This window comes from Poecile atricapillus, chromosome 14 (assembly GCF_030490865.1).
Source record: "Poecile atricapillus isolate bPoeAtr1 chromosome 14, bPoeAtr1.hap1, whole genome shotgun sequence".
Classification (NCBI taxonomy): domain Eukaryota; kingdom Metazoa; phylum Chordata; class Aves; order Passeriformes; family Paridae; genus Poecile; species Poecile atricapillus.
Window position 1 is genome coordinate 15,833,492 of NC_081262.1, and position 13,928 is coordinate 15,847,419.

A 13,928-nucleotide genomic window follows, 5' to 3' on the forward strand; every position below is an offset into this window, starting at 1 on the left:
ACTTTGGAATAATTGATCAGCCTGGAGATGAGCACAACAAACCCATTCCACTCACCAGAGCCACAGATCCAATATTTATAGTTCAGCACTGCGATCCTGTCCAAATGTAAAACTAAAGGTTAAGCCTTGGACTAATTTCCCATTCCCAGTTTGGTGCCAACGCAGCTCATTTGCAGCCAAGGCTCTCGGTACAGGAGGGGGAGATTTGTCTTCATTTGATAAAGTTTCTGCTAAAAGTGATGATTTTCTCAGCATTTTATTTTGAGGCAAATAAGTCTCAGTCAGCCCCTGAGCAGCGGCTTCTCACAGGTACCTCATGGTGTGGAATCCGGGAATGGTTTGGGGTGGAAGGGACCTGAAAGCCCTTCCAGCCCAACCCCAACACCTTCCACCCTCCCAGGCTGCTCCAGGCTCTGTCCAACCCAGCCTTGGGCACTGCCAGGGATCCAGGGGCAGCCCCAGCTGTGCCAGGGCCTGCCCACCCTCCCAGGGAACAATTCCTTCCCAAAATCCCACCTAAGCCAGCCCTCTGGCAGTGGGAAGCCATTCCCTCGTCTTGGCTCTCCAGCCCCTTGCCCAAAGTTGCACCAGGGGAGGTTAAGGTTGGATATTAGGGGAAATTTCTTCATGGAAAAAGTTGTCAAACCCTTTCCCAGGCTGCCCAGGGCAGGGGTGGAGTCACCATCCCTGGAAGTGTTCAGAAAATGGATGGATGTGGCACTTGGGGACACAGGTTAGCGGTGAACGAGGTGGGGGTGGGTTGATGGTTGGATACGGGGATTTTAGAGGACTGTTCCAACCTTAACCTGTGCAGCTTTGCTTGAAGGCAGATTTATTCTCATCTCCACCCCTTCGAGCCCTCCAAGCATCTCACAGGAGTGCACTGGAAAGCCTCACCTGATTCAATTTCAGGGAAACAGGAGAGCTCTTGGCAGTCCTGTGGGCTTTGGTTGGATCTCAGGACTGTCAAACAAAAGATTCATCTCCCAACTCTTTCTGCTTGCAGCAAATGCTGCAGAGCAGAGCAGAATTTACTCTGTACTTCACACATCTGGGTATTAACTCGCTGGTGAGATTGGGAATTACTTCCAGGAGAAAGACTGACTCATGGGCTGGAGGGGGCTGAGGATCTGCTCACATTTCAGACAGCAGCCCATGGCATCTCTTCTCCCTGCTCTTTTCTCCCTGCTCTTTTCTCCCTGCTCTTTTCTCCCTGCTCTTTTCTCCCTGCTCTTTTCTCCCTGCTCTTTTCCCTGCTTCTCAGAGGTTTTGTCTTTGCTGCTTTCCCGAGGCAGCACTGTCATCCCACATCGTGGGGAATTTCTCATCATGGTGCCTTGGTGGTGTTATGGCACACACAAACCACTCTGTGATGCTGCTGCTGCAGCCCTTGATGTGTTTGGAGACTTTTAATCTTCTGCCAAGCACAGGAGAGGCAAAATACAGGGTGGGGTGGGCGATGGTGTCTCACAGTCCATCCTCTCACCCAAGAGACCCCACCAGAGCTGGGTTCTCCAGCTGATGATTCACCCCAGGAATGAAGGGTCACTCCTGCAGCTTGTAGGATGATGGACAACTTCATTAAGCTGGAGGTGAGGACCCCTCAGTGCATTTGCTGGGTCTGGACCTCTGTTTGGTTTTGGTCTCCCATCAGTGATTCAATGATTCCTGCTCTGGACCTCAGTTTGAAGCAGAAATAATTTCACTGACTCACCTGGGGTTTAACTATTGTCTGTAAAGGGCTTTGAAATCCTAAAGGATCAATGCCTTGAGAGTGTGGGTGATTGTGGTGTGAGCTCAGCCCAGAATCCAAGTGAGGAAACAAATTCCCTTGGCTTGGAGCAGCGACTCCGTGAAGCTCTGCACAAGTATCACAAGTCTGTGGGGTTTTTTCCTTACCTTTGTGCTAATGGATCCATTGTTTCATGTAAAGGTTTCTCCTGCTCTTGTTCTATCCTGTGTGACATTTACAGTACTCTTTGTTCCATTAGCAAAGTAATTTGAGATAGTTTATTATCCTTTGGAGACTTCACTGCCTTCTGTTTAACTTCCACGTGACTGGACCCTGAAGACAAAAAAACCTCTTAAAATAGTGTGTGAGGCTAAAAATAGTGAGGAATGCGTTGTTTCTTAGGAGTCAAATAATTAATTTAGTGCACTTTAGCAAGATCTGCAACATTAGGAAACACCCCTTGTTGTTTCCTCTTTCTCTTCAGAGCCACCAAAGCCTGCAGCAGCTTTCTCAGGGAGTCAAGGTGTGTTTTACCTCACAGCTTGAAACCGTAATTTGTTTGTAGCTCCTTTATTCCAGAGGAACAGACAAATAGCATTTAATCACGTTCTGAATCACCGGGGGCAGGAATTGCTCCGTGATCGGAGTTTGTTACACAAGGACACACTGGAGATGGAGGAAAATGGCAAAGGTTGTTATTGCTGGGGCGTTCTGGCGTGCTGCCACCACAGCACCTGAGGGACCGGGGCTGCTCGGGTCCTCCTGGCTGAGTGCCTCATCCCAGCCCCACACAAACCCTGCTCTGACTCCCCTGGAGCTCAGCAGTGGGATGGGTGTTGGGAAACATCGGGATTTACTGAGCCACATGTGTGGGAATATCTTTTTCTTGCCATCAAGGCTTTGCTCACTCCCAGGATGAAGTAATGCAGGAGGCAGCAGGGATGTGAATGTGGGAAAGAAGGCAAAGGGGAAGTGCAGGAATTTGGTGTGTGAGCAGAGATGGAGCAGTGGGGAATCAGAGCAATGACCTGGGCAGGCAGGCAGGGTGTTCATCATGGCACATTTCTGAGTGGGATCTGCAGTCCCAGCTCTCTCTGCTGCTGAACTTCCAACCTTGTCTGAAAGTCACCTCCTCACAGCAGCACCTGCTGTGCTCTGCCTTGGGAAGCACCTGGCATGGGATGGGCAGCAAAACTCACCCCTTCTCCAACCTTCAGCTTCAGGTTGGTGCCTCCAGCTGATTTCACAGCGGTGAAGCTGCTTTTGGCTGATTTGTGTCCGTCTCTCCAAGGCCAACCTGCACAGGAAGGCAGAGCCAGGCAGTGTCCCTGTGAAGACCCTTGGAGCAGGAGGCTCCAAGTTACTGGGGCCAAACTTCCATTCCTTTGTGTGGTTCTTGGCAATGTGCTGAACACTCTGTGCCTCAGTTTCCCAGCATGAAGAACAGGATGCTCCCAATTAGCAGAGTTGGATGAGTTTAGAGTGCAGGAGGGCAGGCTTTGTTCCTCTTCATCCTAAGTGATGTCACCTCCATCCTCTCATACTCCCACAGGGACATGCTGGAGAGCCCAAATGGCCAAAAAATGTCATGTATAGAACAGGCATTAATGGCCAAGAGTGCAGAGGCCCCATCGCAGTGCTGGCCTCTCCAATTGCTTTGTTTTCCTGCTCGGCTGAGTCGCTAACCTTCCAATAAACACCAGAGTCATTATCATAAAAATGTGGAAAATGCTGTCATTAAACCCCACCGGTTTCGCTTTCAAGTGCCTCTTTCTGGGACATCAAATTCATTTAGCTCATTCTCCAAAGCCACAAATCCTGAGTGGCTGCAGTAATGTGTGTGGTGGGAGGTGAGAGCACAGCAGGAATTAAATCGGGTGGAGAGGCTCTTTGGAGAGCTGGGCTGGGTTTGCTGCAGGGGTGAAGATGTGATGTCTACAGTTGCTCACCCCTCTCTCCCCTCATCCCTGGGATCTCTTGGGATGTTTTCCAGAAACCCCAGTTCATGCCCTGGAGCTGTGGTGGAGGTGGTGGGTGCAGTGCAGGAATTGGAGGTACCCTCTGGAGAGCCTGAGCATCCAGCAGGGTGGGAGTTGCAGTTGAGTCTTCCTCTTATAAAAAGAGTGATTTTGTTCCAAAATAAAAGAAGAAAACCTTAAATCCTTTCAGCAGCAGAGCCACAGATCCCTTTGGTTAGGCTCCTCAGAGAAGCTGTTGCTGCCCCATCCCTGGAAGTGTTCAAGGTCAGGTTGGACAGGGCTTGGAGCAGCCCAGGATAGAGGAAGATGTTCCCGCTCACAGCAGGGGCCGGGACTGGATGATCTTTAAGGTCATTTCCGACTCAAACCGTTCCAGGATTCTGTGATTCAATGATGATCCCATTCCCCTTCCCCTCAGCAAATGTGGAATGACATCATTAAGGATTCATCAAGCACTGGGATGGCTGAGCTGTGTCTGTGTGGTTGGGAAATGTGATGCCTGAGCCAAAATCTGTTTTCTAAATAAAAACATAAAAATGGGGTTTCCAAAAGGGCTTGGTGTCAGCTGGATCCTGCCCGGGGTCAATAAACACCTGCAGCGTATGGAAATGATCCGAGAGGCTGAAATCTCAAATGCCTGTGAGTCTGTACAACACTTCCATAGGAACAAGGACTTGATCAAAAGTTTTCTATCTCCCAAAAATAAGCAGGATTTTGCTCCTTTGGGGGAGTTCCTGGCACAAGCTCACCCCAGAGCAGCACAGTGCCATGTGCCCGCTGACGTGCTACGGTATTTGCGGAGCATCGGCTTCTGCGAGGGGAAGAAGAATCCTAAAATTATCTTTACTTGCTTAGAATATAAATAGAAGACAAATTGCTTATCAGCTGTTTCGTTGGAAAGATATTTAAAAATACTTGGGAGAGGAAACGTGCACTCTGCTGGAGATCCGGAGCCGCGCTGTGTCCCAGGGGTCTCGGCGCCTCGTGGACAGAGCTGCTGGCTGTCAGCAGGGATCATTCCTGGGAGGAAAGGGTTCAGTTCATGGAGAGTTTATCAGGGTGACAAGAAAACACACAGAAAAGACACTTCAGGCAGATCCTTGGGAATGAGAAAATCTTCTGTTGCTGGCTGGGAAGGTTGAGCCCACGTTGTAGTGAAACAAGAGCTGCTAAATCTGCCTTTGTTTGGGCACAGGGCAGGTGCAGAAGAAGCCAAGAGAAGCATCAGGTGCTTCCAAATCAATCCTTCTCTCCTGGGGAGGAGGGAGGGTAATGGCTTTTGCGGGAGGGCAGCGCGTGTCCCGTGCCGGGTGAGCCGGGGGATGCGCTGGGCTGAGCTGTACCGCTGCCATTCATTAATGGCTCTATTAAACATGAGAGTGGTGAGGCCCTTCTAATGTCCAGAGCACTCAAGGGGTGACAGAAATAGCCCATCCAGCAGGGATTGGCTCAGAGTGAGACGGGAGCCCGCCGCATCCTTACTGTAAACCTGGGCGCTTCCAAGAACCCGAGCCGTGGATGAGTTGGACTCTGCTCTGCTTCATTACAGGAAGGAGTTGTGCTCTGCACAGATGTAACTTCCAGCATCCTCTCAGGAAAGGCTGGATCCCCCTGTTGCCGACTGGGATTTGCATTTACTCCCAGCCTTCTCAGAAGAGGAAAATTGAGAGGCTGCACAATGACATTGCCCAGCCCCGCATGCTCTGATCCCTGCTGAGCCAAGGGGCTGGTTCCTGCGGGAGGAGGATGTTGCTTGGCTGAGATCCCACACTCCAAGGGGTCCCCAGCATGGCTCTGTCCCCAGTGTGAGCCTGGAAAAACATCCCCCAGAGTGGAGGGGCACAGAACACCCAACAACTGCAGGCTGGGCTGATAGGGAAAGTTTCCTCTGGGAACTTGTGCTGTTGGGTGGGGGAAGATGGGGCTGGATGGTGAACGACTGGGGGATCCTGATGATGGGAAGCAGCTCGATGGGATTCCTTTGGACCATGTTAAAATAAAATCCACAAGGAGAAATTCCAACCTCTGCCCAGAGAAGCTGTGGCTGCCCCATCCCTGGAGGTGCCCAAGGCCTGGTTGGATGGGGCTTGGAGCAGCCTGGGATAGTGGAAGGTGTTGCTGCCCAGGGCAGGAGGTGGAATGGGATGGGCTTTAAGGTCCTTTCCAAACCAAACCATTCCATAATTCTAAAATGCTGAGATTAAAATTAATTGAGTCACTGTGTGGCCTGAAGAAAAACACGGAAATTATTTAGTCCTAGTTCAGCATACAAAGCCAAGAACTTCCCTAATAAACAGGAGGAACAGGAATTGCTCTCTGATGAGCATAAGCTTGACCTGCTTGGTTTCACTAGGGAATCTGGGGAGGGGGAAATCAGCTGACTGGAAAGGCAGAATTGATGGTGATATCATATTTAAGAAGAACTAAGAGGCAGAAGAGGAGGGGAAGCAGCCTGACAAACCCACTGCAAATGGTCCTGAGCGCTTCACCGCAGGGAGCACCGAGGATGCTGACGGATGCTTGGGATGCTCCAGACTGCAGGGGAATGCCCAAAGGATGCTCGAGGCCATGGGGAAGATGCTGAAGGCTTCAAGGAGGATGCTCACGGGCGCTCGGGTTGCTCTTGGTTTCAGGGGGATGCTCGGAGGATGCTCGGGGCCACGGGAAGGATGCTAAAGGCAGCGAGGGGGATGCTCACGGATGCGCAGGGTGCTGCGGGCTGCAGGGAGACGCTCGGGGATGCTCAGAGGATGATGCTGGGGGCCATGGGGAGGGAGGGTGCCGGCATCCCGGGGGGAGGGCGGCCGGGGGCTGCCGGGGCGGAGCCGCGGGGCCCCTCCCGACGGCGCTATAAACCGGCGGGGCGCGGGCGCGGGGCAGCCGTCGCTGGGGTGCCCGGGGCCGGGCACAGCCCTGCCCTCACCCTGCCCCGCACCATGGCGAGGGGACAGCTGTCGGGGGGAGCCTGGGGGGCCCTGGTGCTGCTGGGGCTGATGCTGCCGGCCGCCCCGGCGGGCGCCTGGTACAAGCACGTCGCCAGCCCCCGGTTCCACACGGTGGGTCGCGCCTCGGGGCTGCTGATGGGGGTCCGCCGCTCTCCATACCTCTGGCGGCGGGAGCTGCCGGCCGAGCCCCCCCGGCAGCCCGGGACCCCCGGCGGGGACAGCCCCCCGCCCCCGGGTCGCCCCGCCGGGCAGAGCCCCCCGGCCGCCGCCCCGGCCCCGCCGCCGCCCGGCCCCGGCCGCCTCCTGCAGCGCCTGCTCCGGAGGGGCTGGGGCGGCCCCCGGCCGGCCCCCGCACGGCCCCCGCCCGGCCCCCGCCAGCCCCAGGTAACGCGCGGCCCGACGGGAGAGGGGACCGGGGGGATGAGGAGGGATGCGGGGGGATGCGGGGGGATCCGGGATGCTCGAGGAGTGCGATCCACGCACGGCAAGTGCGGTCCTGCGGTCACGCTGCGGCCCCCGGGGTGCCGGGGGATCACAGGGCCATGGGGAGTGCGGGCTCTTGCAGGGGTTTCATCAGGAAATTTGGGTTCGGGGAAGTTTGGAGGGGCATCACCAGGTAAGTGCGTCTTTGTAGGGGCTGCACTTTGCCTTTAGGGCAGGAAAAGATCTGGATGAAGTGTCCGAGATCAGGTTGGACGGGGCTTGGAGCAGCCTGGTCTAGTGGAAGTTGTCCTGCCATGGCACAGGGCAGAACTGGAGGATCTTTAAGGCCCCTTCCAACCCGAACCACTCCAGGACTGTAGGATTTCTGTGCCCCCCATTTGATGCATCACAAACCAGCACACTGTAGGACTGAGCTGCCCGTGCTGGAGGGGTGTCCATGGGGTATCCATGGGGCAGGTGATGCTCCCAGCATGGCCCTCCCCACCTCAGGACCCTTCTCCTGCCCCTCGGGGCTCAGCCAGGCTGAGTGGGACTGCCTCGGGGCTGGCTCCAAGCTTCACATTTCTTTCCTCTTGCATAAAGCTGGAGCCAACATCCAGCTGAAATCCACCGAGGCTTTTAGCTGCTGGATCAGCCCCTGAAACATGTAGCTGTATTCCTCCCCCACTTCATTTTTGGGAGGAAATCTGGGATTAGAATAATTTTGGGGAAGCCCAGACAGTTCAGCCCAGCCCTGGGTAAATCTGTGCTGTCCTGGGTACTGCAGGCTCTGACCTGGGGTACACTCGTGCATCCCTCTGATTTCCCAACCAAATTCCCACTGGGAGCCCTGTGGGCAGGTCCAAACCTGGAATTTGTCTCTGTGTGGGATTTATCTGTATGGGGTTTATCTGTGTGGGGTTTATCTGCATGCATGGTGGCAGAAAGGGAATCTGCAGGTCAGATCTGAGCCTGTGGAGGAGGAGATTTAATGAAAATTGTGAATGGAGCTGTGCTTTAAACACTGCACTGAGAGGAAACGGGGTCCCACGTGAGGAGGGAGGTGGTGCTGGAGCTGGAAACTCCAAAATAATCCATTCCCTCTTCTCCTTCCAGCTCTTCCCACTTGAGGACCTGGCTCTGACCCGCTGACAGACGTGGTGGAGATGCTTCCTGTGCCAGAGGAGCCCCAGGTGGGATCTGCTCACCTGGCTGGCAGGGAAGGGTCTCCTGGGCGGATCTCCGGGTTACTCTGACCTCTCTGAAACCACACAGACAATGACATCCCAAAAAATCTGATTTCTCACGGCCGCTGCGCAGCCGCAGTGGTAAATTCATCTTGTTTCCAGGTCAGCCTTGCGCTATGAACTCGGGGAGAAAGAAACAGGGGAGATATTTATTTTTGTTTATTTTTTTTACATTTCTGTATCGGCTTGTTTGCAATCTGATAGAAACATGTACTGTTCGCTTCCTCGGAACCTGCCCTCATTAAATGAGATGTGATCAAAGGAAACTTTGGCTTCCTGGTGCTGTTGTAGGGTCTTGGTGGGGATTTTTTGAGAGCAAAACCTGGTCTGGCTCTGCACAGGGCAGACACATCAGCAGCTGGTCACTCCCAGATTTTTCTGACATGATTTAACTCCTTGACACATTTTTTTCTGCAGTTTTGCAGTAAATTTCTTTTACTGCCTCTTGGGGAGTCACTGCCAGGCCATGTGCCAACTGAGATGACAAAAATTTCAGGATATTTCCTCAACTGGGCTGTACAAAAGCTCTGCGAGCCCTCACTGCTCTGCTGATGTTTTGCCTGCTCAGGCTTTTATTTCTGTATATTCCCACTGATGGAAATAAATGTCAATCCCCATTAAAACAGGGAGAAGCCTCGGGGCTGGGCAGGAGCATATGGGGAAGGGGAGTTGGGTGGGATCTGGAATTTAGAGAAAACTGAAGTTTGGGGAGCTGAATCTGAGCTGCTGAGCTTTAACCTGCCAGCAGATTTTGCAGGAAATTTGACAAAAAAGAAACATTTCCACTCCTTTTAGATGAACCCCTTGCTCCTGCCAAGGTTTATGCTGCCTTTGGTTGGGGTCTGGAAGGAAAAGCCCCTCATGGGGCATGGCAAGGGAGCCAGGCCAGGCCAAACTCACCCCACCACACTTCCCTCACCCCAGGGGCTGCTGTCAGCCCTCACTGGCTCTCAGGAGGATTTCAGGGGCTGTAACCCATGAAGGATCGTTCTCTCCCCGTTGTTTCCCCACCAGTTTCTCCTCTGTCTCCCTCTCTCCTCCCACGATTCTCCAATTCCTGCCCTTCGGTGGCACAGGGCTCGGATGGGCCCCATGAGACACAATTGCTGCACTTGAATCCATCCTTGGCAGGAGGCAGCAGCCCCTGGAGTGGCCATGAGGCCAATTTCTCCAGGAAAAGAAGGGATAACATGAGGTAGAACTTGTAAAGCTCTGCTTTGAACAGGGTGCACAGTGGGGTGAAGGATGATGAGAGCCCCTTGTCTGCTGGAAGCAAACACTTGAACGTGCCAGTTGCTGGAGTGAACCCAGTGAGACATTAAGTGAAACACAAACCTTTCACTCCTCACCTCGGACAATCATTTTTATTGTAGAGCACGAGCTGATTCCCCACCGGGGCTTTAAAATAATTTCCTCTGTGTTGTTTCTCTGGAGACATCTGGGCCTTCCCTGGAGGTCAATGAGCCAAATAAAAAGGGAGGAAGCTTGAAAAGGCATTTAATTACGCTCCCACCTCAGGGCAGGGCCCAGCCATCCCTAATGGATGTTAATCTGATCCCTTCTAAAGGCTGATCCTGAGGGAGATCCCACATTCCCCTTGGTTTTCCCCATCACATCCCCTCGCTCCGAGGGGCTGCGTGCCTGGACCAGGGGGATCCCACACCTTGGCAAAATGAAATGCAGCCACAGGGATGCTCGGGGGCAATGCCAACACCTGGGATTTGCAGCTGGGAGCAAAATGAGGGGACAAAAGCGGGAGAGGAGCATGGGCAGGCCCAGAGCTGCAGCAGCACATCGATTCCTGACCCTGTTCAGTGTCCTGGTGCCTCCTGATCCCCCAGAGCAGCTTTGCAGAGAAAGCTGCAGCCGAGGAGGTCAATTCTCACCTTGGGATTGGTGAGGGGCTCAGGAACTCGCAGGTGCCAGAGGGACAAATCATCCCTTCCCTCCCCCCGTGTCCTGGAGGCTGTGGGGTAGCGGACAGGAGGTGCCAGGAGAGCAGCCAGTGCCTTTCCCATGCCCTGTCGTGGTCACAGCGGTCACCACGGGGGTGAGGATGAGCTCTGCCACCACCATGTCCCCATCCCTCACAGAGAGGGGAAATGTCCCCGGGGCCGCCCCTCACAGTCCGCACAGCCACGGCCACAGGTCCTGGAAGGGAGGGACACTGCGGCTCTCTGCTGTGCCACCGCCCCGTGGGGGGATTTGGGCAGCCCAGAGAGGGGCACACCCGGGCTCTGCAGCTTGGATCATCCCCAGAGCTGCCCTGGCGAGCTGCGGTGCCCGGAGGAGCTGCCGAGGGCCGAGCTTGCCCTCAGGGCTCTGAGGGCCGGTGCCGCCATGGCCCGGGCCGCGGTGCCAGCGGATTCGTTCCAGCCCCAGAGGCGGGTGAATCCCAGGGACTGTGGCAGGCAGGAAGGCGTCCCACCCCGAGCCGGGGCAGCTCCCTTTCCTTCCCGGCTCCCTGGCCTCTCCCAGGGGAGCAGCAGCAGCCGGGGGGGCTTTGGGAAGGGCAGAGGCCGGGACAGGAACCGGCCCGGGGGAGCTGCTGTGAGCTCACACCGGGCTGGCCCGGGCACACACAATGGTCCCCGCGGGTACCAGGAGGAAGAAAACTCCCCAAGGAATTTCCTCCATCGTCAGCTCTGCTCAGGAGCTGTTCCTCAGGGATGCAGGCCAGGACTGAGCACATCTCTGGCTGTGGATGGAAATCCCCTGCACGGAGCTGGCTGTCCCTGCCATGGCCCCAAATGTCCCTGCGGGGAGCCCTGGGCTGCAGGATCTGGTGCTGAGTCTGGCTCTGCCAGGGATCCCATCCCTCCCATCCCCTCCTGTCCCTCATTCCCATTGACAGAGAGCTGATGGGGACGGGAGCCAAGGGGAGGAGCTGCAGGGATCAGGAGGTGATGGGACTCTGTCTCCAGGGTGTCCCGAGCAGTGACAAATGTCTGTGGTTTAGAGACCCCGACACAGCTGTCCCCAGCCGAGCTGCAGCAGCCCAGGGCTGTTCCTGGGGAGCCCAAGGGGAAATGCTGGATCAGGAGCCTCCTGCAGGCCCCTCGGGTGTGCCCAGGTCCTGCCAGCCTGCAGGTGCCACCCCACGTTGGGTGTACACAGGGCAGTGTTTGGAGAGCATCCATTCTGCTTTGGGGCAGCTCAGCTGCCATGGGCATGTGCCACCAGGAGCAGAGGGATGTGTGTCACCAAGAGCAGAGGGATGTGTGCCACCAGGAGCAGAGGGATGTGTGCCACCAAGAGCAGAGGGACCTGTGCCACCAGGAGCAGAGGGATGTGTGTCACCAAGAGCAGAGGGATGTGTGTCACCAAGAGCAGAGGGACCTGTGCCACCAGGAGCAGAGGGATGTGTGTCACCAGGAGCAGAGGGACCTGTGCCACCAGGAGCAGAGGGACCTGTGTCACCAGGAGCAGAGGGACCTGTGGGGATGGATGCTTCCAGGACTGGTTGCCCTGAAGGCAGATGCTGCCTAGGATGAGTGCCTGCAGGGACAGAGGGCCCCAGAGCCAGTGCTGCTCTGACATCCATGTCCTTGCTGTGGCAGGCATGGTGACATGCCAGTGTGGCACCATCAGCAGCACCAGCGCAGGGAAGGAGCTGTGCCAGCACCAGCCTCCTCAGGATCCAGTCCCTCTGGAGTTGCATTATCCGTGGGGCTTTCCTGCAGACACCAGACATGTCCCAGCTCTTCCAGGAAAAGGCGTTGTCCTGCCTGGCAGAGGCAGTGGGTGTCTGTCCCACCAGGATGCTGGGTGTGGAGCAGGCTGGCTCACGCTGGGCTGTGGGAGCAGATCCCTGGAGTTCCCACGTGGAAGCCTCAGGTGTGGCCAGCCTGGCTGGGCCCGTGGCCAGCTCCACGCCTGCACAGCACCCAGCAGCACCGGCCCCTCCGGCTCAGCTCCCGCAGCTCTGCCACCTCCTGCAGATAATAAAGGAGCTGCCAGCTTGTGCAAGACAGATCTCACAGCTCTCAGCAGCGTGGCTGAACTTTCTGGACTTTCACAACCCACAAAACCTGTAATGAATCCTCCTAATGATCAGTTCTCCTATCCCCATCAATCTAAGCTGGGAAATGTTTACAGCTCAATAGTGCCACACACAGAGGCTCAGGGAAAATGAGATGGTGTTTTTTATGAGCTCTCCTCTCATTCCTGGTTCCTCGGGCAGCACAAATAAATCATCCCCTTTGAAATCATCCCCTGGGAGCAGCCAGGCCCAGCAGCCCCACACTGAGTGATGCTGAAACAAGGGAGGAATGAGCACGGAGCATCCGAGTCAGCGGGGAATCCCAAGACTTCATTTATTCCCAGTTAGAGCTGATCACTGTGGGCTCTGCAGCTCCCAGCAGGGATCACCCAACTCCAGGAGCATCCCTGAGCCAGGGCACAGCTCCCTCCACACCCAGCAGAAGGGTGCTGGGTGCTGCCCTGGGAAGTGGAGCCTGGTGAGCTGCAGCTGCAGGGTGGAAAGCTGGGTGTGGAGCAGGATGTGGATAAACACCAGAACCGAGGAGGAGGAGGAGGAGGCTGAGCAGGAGGAAGGGTAGCTCCCCACGGCTGGGGAGGAACCAGGGGAGCTGGGAGTGGTGAGCCCTGAGCACGATGAGCTCAAGGGAGTGAGTGGGATGGGCTGAAGGGGAACACAGAGAAGCCACCAGTCTTGCCCAAAGCCACAAGTGAGACACAGGGCTCTCGGCACCTCAGCAGTGTGTGTGTGCAGAAGAGACCCAAAGGCACGTGGAAAACCTCCCGTGCCTCTGGAAGCTCTGGCACAGCCAAGGACTCCATCATCAACCATCCTCCTCCTCAAAGAGCTCCTCACCCTCCCACTGCCTCAGGAGCAAACCAGACCGGGCAGGCTTGGGGGACCAGCTGAGCATTCCCCAGTTTCTGAATAAAGATGGGTTTTGTGGGCTCCCCAAAGTCCCCACTTGGAGCTGCCAGGGAGCCTGAAGGGTGACTCTGTAATTCTGATTTCTGTAACTGGGAAAGTCTTCCCAGCAACTGCATTTTGGATTAGTGCTGCAACAGCAGCAGGCCTGAAGCAAACGGAGCAGGACACAGGTGGAATTCTCTGTCACTGCTCAACCAAGTGCAGGGAGGGAATTGGAAGCAGATGTCAACCAAAAAGAGCTCCAAACCCTTCCAAGCCACTGAACACACAGGTCCCTGGACTGTCTGTGCTTCCAGGCAGGCCCAGTCTGCATTTAAATATCTGCCCAAATCAAAACACAAAGAAATTTAAATGGAAAACTTCTGCCTGAGCAGGATCTGCTGGATTTACCCAAAGCTCTGTCATTCCAGGGTGCAGGAACATCTCTGTGCTCTCTCATTTTGTTTTCAGTGGGACTTGGGAGGATGGGAAAAGGCAGAATGGGAAGAACCAAAGGGATTTTGTACCTGGCGAGGATGCACCTTTGCACAATGTATTTTTATGTTCCTTCCAGCTCCTTCTCCATCAGCAGCAGTGAAAAAATGCAGGATTTCCCTGTGATCCATGTTTGTACCAAGGGATGAACCAAGCTGTGTCCCAGGACAGGCAAGACAGCCTGGAGCTGTGGGACAGAGGCACAACCACAGCCCTCAA

At 55.2% G+C, this 13,928-nt stretch overlaps 1 protein-coding gene across 1 annotated transcript; it reads left to right on the forward strand.

The window, feature by feature from the left end:
* The first annotated feature begins 6,584 nt into the window (after window positions 1-6,584).
* NPW (neuropeptide W) lies at window positions 6,585-8,592 on the forward strand. The gene is made up of 2 exons (XM_058849806.1): window positions 6,585-7,040; window positions 8,196-8,592. Exons 1-2 carry the CDS (start codon window positions 6,648-6,650, stop codon window positions 8,229-8,231), a joined length of 429 nt encoding a protein of 142 aa, XP_058705789.1. The 5' UTR covers window positions 6,585-6,647; the 3' UTR covers window positions 8,232-8,592.
* The last annotated feature ends 5,336 nt before the right edge of the window (window positions 8,593-13,928 follow it).